The sequence below is a fragment of the Salvelinus namaycush genome, chromosome 12 (assembly GCF_016432855.1).
Source record: "Salvelinus namaycush isolate Seneca chromosome 12, SaNama_1.0, whole genome shotgun sequence".
Lineage (NCBI taxonomy): Eukaryota > Metazoa > Chordata > Actinopteri > Salmoniformes > Salmonidae > Salvelinus > Salvelinus namaycush.
This window is the reverse complement of record NC_052318.1, coordinates 35,428,919-35,439,762: the sequence shown is the minus strand read 5'-3', so window position 1 is coordinate 35,439,762 and position 10,844 is coordinate 35,428,919. Positions and strand designations below refer to the sequence as shown.

The 10,844-nt window shown below is 40.1% G+C and overlaps 1 protein-coding gene across 3 annotated transcripts; it reads left to right on the top strand.

The window, feature by feature from the left end:
- Positions 1 to 1,268: 1,268 nt before the first annotated feature.
- LOC120056565 (myotubularin-related protein 8-like) lies at positions 1,269 to 6,891 on the top strand. 3 transcript variants are annotated; one of them, XM_039004751.1, is made up of 14 exons: positions 1,269 to 1,447; positions 1,906 to 2,028; positions 2,335 to 2,497; positions 2,616 to 2,773; positions 2,950 to 3,078; positions 4,214 to 4,348; positions 4,444 to 4,576; positions 4,748 to 4,857; positions 5,042 to 5,167; positions 5,302 to 5,351; positions 5,548 to 5,748; positions 5,872 to 6,000; positions 6,152 to 6,278; positions 6,372 to 6,891. In XM_039004751.1, the coding sequence occupies exons 1-14, from the start codon at positions 1,424 to 1,426 to the stop codon at positions 6,576 to 6,578; spliced, it is 1,815 nt and encodes a 604-aa protein (XP_038860679.1). In that variant the 5' UTR covers positions 1,269 to 1,423; the 3' UTR covers positions 6,579 to 6,891. The 3 variants fall into 3 exon arrangements, with proteins under 3 accessions (XP_038860679.1, XP_038860678.1, XP_038860680.1); XM_039004750.1 differs by having other exon boundaries at positions 6,369 to 6,891; XM_039004752.1 differs by lacking the exon at positions 1,269 to 1,447 and having other exon boundaries at positions 1,990 to 2,088; positions 6,369 to 6,891.
- Positions 6,892 to 10,844: the final 3,953 nt, after the last annotated feature.

The following is a 10,844-nucleotide window of genomic DNA, read 5'->3' as shown; positions in this document are numbered from 1 at the left end:
GCCAACTAACTATACAATGGTGGATCAATTTACTTCTACCAGATGCCTTTTCATTAGGTTTTTGCGCTGAAGACCATTGCGCTATGTTTTTGCTCCTTGAAGACCATTCAAAAAGTCTACAAAACTACAGGCTACTTGATCCATCACTTGCAAAACATATTTTGCATAGTTTATTTGCTTTCAGAAAACAAGGAGTTCTCATAGACCACCAGGGTAAAAAAAAACTACATTTACATGTTGCTTATGAGTGCATTTCACAATACTTTTAGATTATAATTAGATTGTAAGATCTGTATGAATGTCCTACTTAATATACTGTTTGTGTCATCATCGCAAATCAACTGTGTTTTACAAAAAAAATACAAATAAACCAGTATAATGGCTCTTTGGCTAGCTTTGCTTCCAGCCTGTCAATGAGCGTTAGCATTCAAACTAACAACTGCTGCATCCAAAATAGGTATTTTGCAAAGATCACAACCAAATATAATCTGAGCAATTTTTCAAGCAATAATCCAAATAACATTGCAAGCGTATTACAACCCCAAAACGTTTTTGTTGTTTATAAGTAATAACTACGTAAATATAGGCTATACATAACGGGTACAGATGGTGATGGCTTTCTTTCTGCATCCTAAAGTCCCGTGCTTCTGTGCGTGACGTAGTATGTGTCATGTACTGAAAAGGGGCTTATACAGTGAGTGATTTTCTTTGAAAGCATTCATAACCTTTTCTAAACATAATTAATTAAAGCTTTAGGTTATATTATTTTTTTAAACAACATCGAGATTACAACAAAAGCATAAACAAGAGTAGGATGTTCTTATGATTTAATCAAGCGTTGTATTTCATATAATTGAAAGTACCAATTTTGCAGCTGTACAATAATATCTCACATCAGCACAACTTTGGTATTTTACCCTTGCTAAAATCAGAGCAAATTGACAAAAATGGAACAGTGATGAGGGTGTGTTTGAAAAAGCCAATAAGCTGTCTCAGCAAATGCATGTAATTGATGTCCAGACATTTTGTACACATACACATGCTGTACAAAGGCACACTACTAAGTCATGCATGTGTCTGGTAGGCATTTCTTTCATGTGCAAATGGTCCTACTGTAGCACAAATGACACATGGCTACATGAATTTGAAAACTGCTACACTGTAAAATTTTACTAACTTTGTAACATTTCGCTTGAAACAGGAGGACCCTGCTAAAAGTTCCAAATATAGAGGAAGTTCCTTACAAATTAGGCGACCTTGAACGTACCAACATTTTATTGCTAGGCTGGCTGGCGCTAGGTAGGAAGGCAGAATTACAGAATGTGCTAAGTTTCTTCGGGAAATAGCAACCGACAATAAGAAAAAAGTCGCTTTTAAAAAATGAATCTTGTTTAGACCAGCACCCATTTCTTGGCATTGGACGATGGAGCACATTTTAACGCCAAAGGTAGGTGGCCACTAGCTAACGTTAGCCAGTGATGCTAACTGGCAATAACTAACGCTAGTTAGATAGCAACTACGCTAACATTACCTGACTTCGTTATCTAGCCTGTTACGTTTCATAGGATAGTTTTAAAACGGAATCATATGCCTGCTCTCTGATTTAGCTACATAACACTGTTAAGTTAGTAATGTTTGATTGTTAGCTAGCTAGCTACTATAGTTGTCATGAGACGGACAGTCACAACAAGCAACAGCTAGTTAGTTAACTAAAGTTACATTCCTGCATGTCAGCATACCTGTGTTGGAACCTCTAGGTCTCCAGGATTTCCTGGTGTTGGTTTTAGTAAGAGTGCTTGGAAATTATTTCTCAGCCATTCATATTCACCTGTTGATATTTGTTATTCAGAGAATGGCATGTGGTGACTCAATCTGTCCTAATGTCGTTTTTATTTGAAATGACAGGTGGAAGAAGTGAAATTGTTGGATCGATACACTGCAAAGAAGCCAGCCATTGGCACTCTCTATCTAACAGCAACCCATCTAATCTTTGTGGAGACCTCCTGTAACACTCGCAAGGAAACCTGGGTATGACACTTGCTCAGAGAGCATGGCAAGGGTTGAGTGCCAAAGGGGTGTAATTGCCTGGTATGAAAGCAACCCATGGCCCTTTCCCATACTATGTACACCTTCACTGTTCACATATATGAAGGCACTGGATAGGATGTAGGCTAAGTTGGTGTGTAAGCAACTATATGCCCCTTGGTAGCAGGGGTGGTGACACAAATATTAGGTCTACACCTATCTGGGTTTCTGCCAATATTGAAGTGGTAGGGAACTTAAAAGCCAGGACTCAAGATTAATAGTTTTTGGTTTCTCTCTCATCTTCACCAGATGTTACACCATCTCATAGCCACAGTAGAGAAACTCCCTCTTACAGCCATGGGATGCCCACTTCACATTTCCTGCAAGAATTTCCATGTGGCTCACTTTGTCATTTCCAGTGAGAGGGACTGCCAAAATGTTCATCAGTCCCTGGTCAGACTCTCCCAACCAGGTACTTACAGTAGCATTCCAGATCAACCCTCCTCCCTTTCGGGGAAAAACACAATTATGATCCACTGTTAATATTTATACAATTCGTCTTTACAGTAACATTGGCCATTTTTTTATAGGGAAAGTGGAAGAGTTGTATGCTTTTCTTTACAACCCAAAACAAGATGATGATGAGAGAAGAAATGGTTGGGGCTTTATTGACTCAGCCATGGATTTCAAAAGAATGGGATTGCCCAATGAGTTTTGGGAAATGACAGACCTCAACAAGAACTATGAGGTAAGTTAAGCAATCATATGCCTTTCAGACTCTTTATTGGATTTGTTTTTTTGTCAAACAAATGCTGTCTTGCCTCCCCCATGCAATTCTTTAGTTTTGCATTAGCTCTTTCATCAAGCAAAGGCATTTGCAACTAATGCATGCACACATTGTTTTGTTCCCTCTGGATTGCTTAGCTTTGCAGCACATATCACTCAGAACTGGGCATTCCTAAAACCGCAAGCAAGGGCACAGTCTTTGGGAGTGCCAAATTCAGGAGCAGGGGGCGCATTCCTACTCTCTCCTACTACCACAAGGAAAGTAATGTAAGTTCAGACTCTCCCTTATTTAATGCAAGGGTCAGTCTCATCTCTGCTCTCATGCTATACTTACTGTATCTGTTAACCCTCCTGTTGTGTTCGTTTCACGTTAATTAATTCTGTTTTCCCAGTCCAAAATTACCGTCCCATTATAACTGATTAAAAATCCATAATAATACATATATTATCACCTAATGTTGTTAGATCTTTTTATCAACTTAAGTTCTTGTGAACATTCACATGTTTTGAACTTCTATTTCCTATTTATGGCCTGTAGGCCTCATTGACCTGAACTCATACAACTAGTTTTTGAATTTAAAAAAAGCATAATGTTTGGATTATTTTGACTACAAATACTCAGATGAAACATATTGTCCACTGGTGAGGACTCAAAGATATGGTCAAGAGCCTCACATACAGTATATCGTTTGGTCATTGTGCTGCCACAGAATGAATCGTGAGCAAGGTCTCAAAAAAGCTTTATGTACCAGAGCTGTGAGAAAAGTTGTATATATTATTGAGACAATGTTGCAATTGTTTGTGAGAATGCCAACAGGTGTGGTTCCCGTTTGGGGGAAGATTCTATTGGGGAAAGGTTCCCGTGGGGGTTGCCATGGAAGCCAAGAAGGGGAGTGAGAGGTGTGTGTGTGTGTGTGTGTGTGTGTGTGTGTGTGTGTGTGTGTGTGTGTGTGTGTGTGTGTGTGTGTGTGTGTGTGTGTGTGTGTGTGTGTGTGTGTGTGTGTGTTCAAACACACATGCATTTGGGGGTCTGGGAGAGGAAGTGTGTCCATCTGATGAATGGGCATGTGCCTGAACTCAATTTTATACATTAATTGTAGTCTCACCCATTCATTTCTAATGACTGGTCATTTTTGACCGGGAACACCACAGGTGTACAAAAGTTAAATAAAACACACAAAATGTAATGAAAATTATCAAAATGTATTTTGTGTGTTCAGATGCCCGGTGTGGACAAAGTCATGGAACCTTATGACAATCAGATTAAATTAACTACATTTTTCAGAGGGAACTTGTAAATCGGTCCAATTCGACCGGAACACAGCAGGAGGGTTAATGATTACAATGGCATTCCAAATGCACTTCATGGTGAAGCTGTTTTGGTTTCCCCCTCATCTACCAGGCTGCCATTTGCCGCTGTAGCCAGCCCCTGTCCGGGTTAAGTGGTCGATGTGTAGAAGATGAGGAGATGCTACAGGCAATCAGCCGGGCTAATCCCAAAAGCACCTTCATGTATGTGGTGGATACCAGGCCTAAGGTAATAAACACGCTTTCAGATAATTGTATTGCTAATTTCCCCTGTATGTTTCATTTGCCCCATCCTAACCTGAACCATCCTGTTTTTTTCCCCAGTTGAATGCCATGGCCAATAGAGCAGCAGGGAAGGGATACGAGAATGAGGACAACTACTCAAACATCCGCTTTCAGTTTGTGGGCATTGAGAATATCCATGTCATGAGGAACAGTCTGCAGAAGCTTCTGGAAGGTTACTGTCATTGCTCTCACATTAAAACGATGAACCATAATCATCGGATGTACTTATTAATCATTTACTAAAGTGAAAAGTCATTTTGCAGCATGGACTAAAGACCAGGCAAAGTTCATGCTTGACAAAGTCAAGTTTATAAGGTGCTTAGTTCTCATCTTCTGTTTTCAGTGTGTGCTATGAAGTCTCCAACAATGAGTGACTACTTGACGGGATTGGAGAATTCTGGTTGGCTGCGTCACATCAAGGCTGTGATGGATGCTGGAGTATTTCTTGCTAAGGTAATAGACATCCTGCCATGTAGCGATCTTCTTAGTTCAATATAAACGCAGCAACACATTCTTATTTAGTACCTATAACCATAGAAATGTATGAAAACAAATTATCCTTTTTTCTCTGTATCCATCTAGTTTTTTAAACTAGCGTGTATGATGTGGTTCTGAGCTATCCTTTGTCTCTGCTAAGGCTTTGGCTGAGGATAAGGCTAGTGTGCTTGTACACTGCTCAGATGGCTGGGATCGCACAGCCCAGGTGTGTTCTCTGGCCAGCATCCTCTTGGACCCCTTCTATCGTACCATTAAGGGACTCATGGTGAGAACAGAGTGGTTTGCTTACAGTATCTTGACAATATGAGTATTTGTGTGCTGGACAGCACAGTTATTGTCTACAAAATATAATAATTTGAACACTATTTAAACTCCCGTTCTGTTTATTTCTTATTTTAGGTTTTGATAGAAAAAGAATGGATATCTATGGGTCATAAATTCACGCAAAGGTATTAACATCTAATATATTTGGAACAAGGCTAATCATCTAATCTTCTAACCATGTTGGTGTCTACTAAATTACACAACTTTGAGACGAAAACAACTGAACTATCGGACAAGCTAAAACCCAGATAAGTCTTAACATAAGATCTTCATGGTGTACATAGGACATAAGAAGATAACAGATATAATATTGAGTTGCAGGTGTGGGCATGTGGATGGGGATCCCAAGGAGGTGTCCCCTGTATTCACCCAGTTCATTGAATGTCTTTGGAATCTCATGGAGCAGTACCCCTGTGGATTTGAGTACAACGAGAAGTACCTTTTGGAAATCCACAACCATGTTTACTCCTGCCAGTTTGGAAATTTCATTGGCAACTGCCAAAGAGAGCGAGAGGAGATGCGGTGAGGAGTCCCTGAAATAAACTGCAGTGCCTATGCAGACATCTGATTTCCTTTTCTGTAATAGTAATTTCCGATTTGGAGGTTTTAATCTGTTCGTGAACAATTGATCCTTTAAATTTTCAGACTTTATGAGAGGACCTTCTCCGTTTGGCCGTTTCTCTGGGAGAACCGCCATCAGTACAGAAATCCTCTGCACAAATGCTCATTAGGGAGGGAGGTTCTGAGGCCAAGCACATTGCCGTTGAATTTCAAGTAAGTTCTCATTGGTTTCCTGAGTTTTCCACTATGAGCAAATCAATATATTGTCAATGTACATGAGCAATAGCTGTACAGAGTATTTTTTTCAAACATTTGAATTTGTGTTTAATTTGATAGAATACCAATTGCATTATTTATTTGACAGGTTTTGGTGTGGCATGTATAATCATTTTGACAAGGGCATGCAGCCAAAGCAGTCCATTCTGGATCACCTGTTAACCATAACACAGAAAAAGGCAGAGGGTGAGAAGAAAATGACAGATCTCCAGAGAGTAAGTGGATATAGATTTTTCTAATGGCACATGTAAAAGCTTTCTCGGGTGGCTTGAATACATTTCTCCAATGTTTTCATTCCTCTGTAGCAGTTGGCAGTCATGGATGGGGTTCTGGCAGATCAGGGCAGTCCAACAGGCACGCCACCTGAACAAACCTCTTTGTCTCCTGAATCGGTTAGCCACACAGCCGAAAATGCTAAACCACTCATGAATGGCGCTGCAGTGGAGGAGGCTGAAATAGAGTTGGTGCCTACTGCAGGGAGCGAGAAGATGGAACCAGTAGCTATAGAAAATTGAGTTACTGCCACAAAGGGCACAGTTGTTTCTATGGAGATCAAAGATGTCAGAGGCGGGACAAAGTTCCTCTGAAATAACCACTGAAGCAGTTAAGCTTGTGGCCTGATTATCCAATCTGTTAGTTGACTGAGCAAATTACAGCCTTATTGATGAAACAAATTCTGATCCAATTCTTTAGCAGCCATAGAAGTTAAACATTTATTTAACAATTTAAAGAAGAGGTCAACCTTTTTGGGGGGATAAATACAGTGTCTTTGGAAAGTATTCAGACCGCTTGACTTATTCCACAGTTTGTTACGTTACAGCCTTATTTAAAAAAAAAAATTAAAAAAAATCATAAGTATTCAGACCCTTTACTCAGTACTTTGTTGAAGCACCTTTGGCAGTGATTACAGCCTCGATCTACACGCTTAGTACACCTGTATTTGTGGAGTTTCTCCCATTCTTCTCTACAGATCCTCTCAAGCTCTATCAGGTTGGATGGGGAGTGTCGCTGCACAACTATTTTCAGGTCTTTCTAGAGATGTTCAATCGGGTTCAAGTCCGGGCTCTGGCTGGGCCACTCAAGGACATTCGGAGACTTGTCCCGAAGCCACTCCTGCATTGTCTTGGCTGTATGCTTGGTTTCGTCAGACCAGAGAATCTTGTTTCTCATGTTCTGAGATTCCTTTAGGTGCCTTTTGGCAAACTCCAAGCGGCCTGTCATGTGCCTTTTACTGAGGAGTGGCTTCCGTCTGGCCACTCTACTGTAAAGGCCTGATTGGTTTGGCCGGGCGGCCAGCTCTAGGAAGATTATTGGTTTTTCCAAACTTCTTCCGTTTAAGAATGATGGAGGCCCTTCAATGCAGCAGAATTTATTTTGTACCTTCCCCCAGATCTGTGCCTCGACAGAATTCTGTCTCGGAGGTCTACGGACAATTCCTTTGACCTCATGGATTGGTTTTTGCTCTGAAATGCCCCGTCAACTATGGGACCTTTTATATAGACAGGTGTGTTCCTTTGCAAATAATTTTGTCAATTGAATTTACCACAGGTGGTCTCCAAGTTGTAGAAACATCTCAAGAATGATCAATGAAAACAGGATGCACCTGAGCTCAATTTCGAGTCTCATAGCTGAATACTTATGTAAATAATGTATTTCTTTTAATTTTTTATACATTTAAAAAAAAATCTAGAATCCTGTTTTTTTTCACTTTGTCATATTGTGTGTAGATTAGGGGGATTATTATTATTTATTTTTTTATCCATTTTTTGAATAAGGCTGTAATGTAACAAAATGTGGAGAAAGTCAAGGGGTCTGAATACTTTCGGAATGCCCTATATATATATATTTTTTTTTTGTAAGTTATATAAAGTTTGGACACACCTACTCATTCAAGGGTTTTTCTTATTTTTTTTCTACTTTGTAGAATAACAGTGAAGACAAACTAATAACACATATGGAATCGGGTAGTAACCAATAAAGTGTTAAACAAATCAAAGTATATTTCTATATGGGGCGGCAGGTAGCCTAGTGGTTAGACCGTTGGACTAGTAACCGAAAGGTTGCAAGATCGAATCCCCGAGCTGACAAAGTAAAAATCTGTTGTTCTTCCCCTGAACAAGGCAGTTAACCCACTGTTCCTGAGACGTAATTGAATTTGATCTTAACTGACTTGCCCAGTTAAATAAAGGTAAAATATATATTTGAGATTCTTCGAAGTAGCTACCCTTTGCCTTGACAGCTTTGCATGGTCTTGGCATTCTCTCAACCAGCTTCATGAGGTAGTCACTTGGAATGTATTTCAATTAACAGGTGTGCCTTGTTGAAAGTGAATTTGTGGAATTTCTTTCCTTAATGCGTTTGAGCCGATCAGTTGTGTTGTGACAAGGTAGGGTTGTTATACAGAAGATAGCCCTATTTGGTAAAATACCAAGTCCATATTATGCCAAGAACAGCTCAAATAAGCAAAGAGACAGTCCATCATTACTTTAAGGCATGAAGGTCAGTCAATGCAGTTTCTTCAAGTGCAGTTGCAAAAACCAAGTGCTATGATGTAACTGGCTCTCATGAGTAGGACCGCCACAGGAAGACCCAGAGTTACCTTCATTAGATTTAACTGCACCTCAGATTGCAGCCCAAATAAATGCTTCAGAGTTCAAGTAACAGACACATCTCAACATCAACTGTTCAGAGGAGACTGCGTGAATCAGGCCTTCATGGTCAAATTGCTGCAAAGAAACCACTACTAAAGGACACCAATAATAAGAGCCTTCCTTGGGCCAAGAAACACGAGCAATGGATATTAGACCGGTGGAAATCTTTCCTTTGGTCTGATGAGTCCAAATTTGCGATTTTTGGTTCCAACCGCCGTGTCTTTGTGAGACGCAGAGTGGGTGAACGGATGATCTCCGCATGTGTGGTTCCCACCGTGAAACATGGAGGAGGAGAAGTGGGGGTGCTTTGCTGGTGACACTGTCAGTGATTTATTTAGAATTCAAGGCACATCACAGCATTCTGCAGAGATACACCATCCCATTTGGTTTGCTCTTAGTCCCACTATCATTTGTTTTTCAACAGGACAATTACCCAACACACCTCCAGGTTGTGTAAGGGCTATTTGACCAAGAAGCAGAGTGATGGAGTGCTGAATCAGATGACCTGGCCTCCACAATCACCTGACCTTAACCAAATTGAGATGTTTTGTGATGAGTTGGACCGCAGAGTAAAGGAATAGCAGCCAACAATGCTCAGCATATGTGGGAACTCCTTCAAGACTGTTGGAAAAGCATTCCAGTTGAAGCAGGGTGAGAGAATGCCAAGAGTATGCAAAGCTTTTATCAAGGCAAAGGGTGGCTACTTTGAAGAATCTCAAATATAAAATATATTTTGATTTGTTTAACACTTTTAGGTTACTACATGATTTCATATGTGTTATTTCATAGTTTTGATGTCTTCACCATTGTTCTACAATGTAGAAAATAGTAAAAATTGGGACCAAGCTTTAACTTCCTGACTGATGTCTTGAGATGTTGCTTCAATATATCCCCATCATTTTCCTGCCTCATGATGCTATCTATTTTGTGAAGTGCACCAGTCCCTCCTGCAGCAAAGCACTCCCACAACATGATGCTGCCACTCCTGTGCTTCACGGTTGGGATGGTGTTCTTCGGGTTGCAAGCCTCCCCCTTTTTCTTCCAAACATAACGATGGTCATTATGGCCAAACAGTTCTATTTTTGTTTCATCAGACCAGAGGACATTTCTCCAAAAAGTACGATCTTTGTTCCTATGTGCAGTTGCAATCCGTAGTCTGGCTTTTTTATGGCGGTTTTGGAGCAGGGGCTTCTTCCTTGCTGAGCGCCCCTTCAGGTTATGTCGATATAGGACTTGTTTTACTGTGGCTATAGATAGTTTTGTACCTGTTTCCTCCAGCATCTTCACAAGGTCCGTTGCTGTTTTTCTGGGATTGATTTGCACTTTTCGCATCAGAGTATGTTAATCTCTAGGAGACAGAACGCGTCTCCTTCCTGAGCGGTATGATGGCTGCGTGGTGTTTATACTTGCATACTATTGTTTGTACAGATGAACGTGGTACCTTCAGGCGTTTGTAAATTGTTCCCAAGGATGAACCAGACTTGTGGAGGTCTACAATGTTTTTTCTGAGGTCTTGGTTGATTTCTTTTGATTCTCTCATGATGTCAAGCAAAGAGGCACTGAGTTTGAAGGTAGGCCTTGAAATACATCCACAGGTACACCTCCAATTGACTCAAATTATGTCAATTAGCCTATCAGAAGCTTCTAAAGCCATGACATTTTTTTGAATTTTCCAAGCTGTTTAAAGTCACAGTCAACTTAGTGCATGTAAACTGACCCACTGGAATTGTGATACAGTGAATTATAAGTGAAATTATCAGTCTATAAACAATTGTTGGAAAAATGACTTGTGTCATGCACAAAGTAGATGTCCTAACCGACTTGCCAAAACTATAGTTTGTTAGCAAGAAATTTATGAAGTGGTTAAAAACGAGTTTTATTGACTCCAACCTAAGTGAATGTAAAATTCCGACTTCAACTGTAGATACTTCAAACACTTAATAAAGTTGTCATAATGCTCAGACAGCAGGTTAACAGGGCCAGACTGAATCAAGGATACTGAAATACTCCCCTAACAAAGGGAATATGCTGTAAAAGTATAGACCAAAGTTTGGTTTGATTTTGCGATGTAATGATTGTTAAAGGTGCAATATGCTGAAATCGCTCTACCATTTCCTGGTTGCTAAAATT

What these genes read in the sequence shown, in the direction of transcription:
- LOC120056565 (XM_039004750.1), top strand. Translation starts at nt 1,424, where the DNA reads ATGGAGCACATTTTAACGCCAAAG. An exon ending in GGTCAGACTCTCCCAACCAG is followed by an intron (nt 2,498 to 2,615) that starts GTACTTACAGTA and finishes ATTTTTTTATAG; the next exon opens with GGAAAGTGGAAGAGTTGTAT. An exon ending in CTGGAGTATTTCTTGCTAAG is followed by an intron (nt 4,858 to 5,041) that starts GTAATAGACATC and finishes GTCTCTGCTAAG; the next exon opens with GCTTTGGCTGAGGATAAGGC.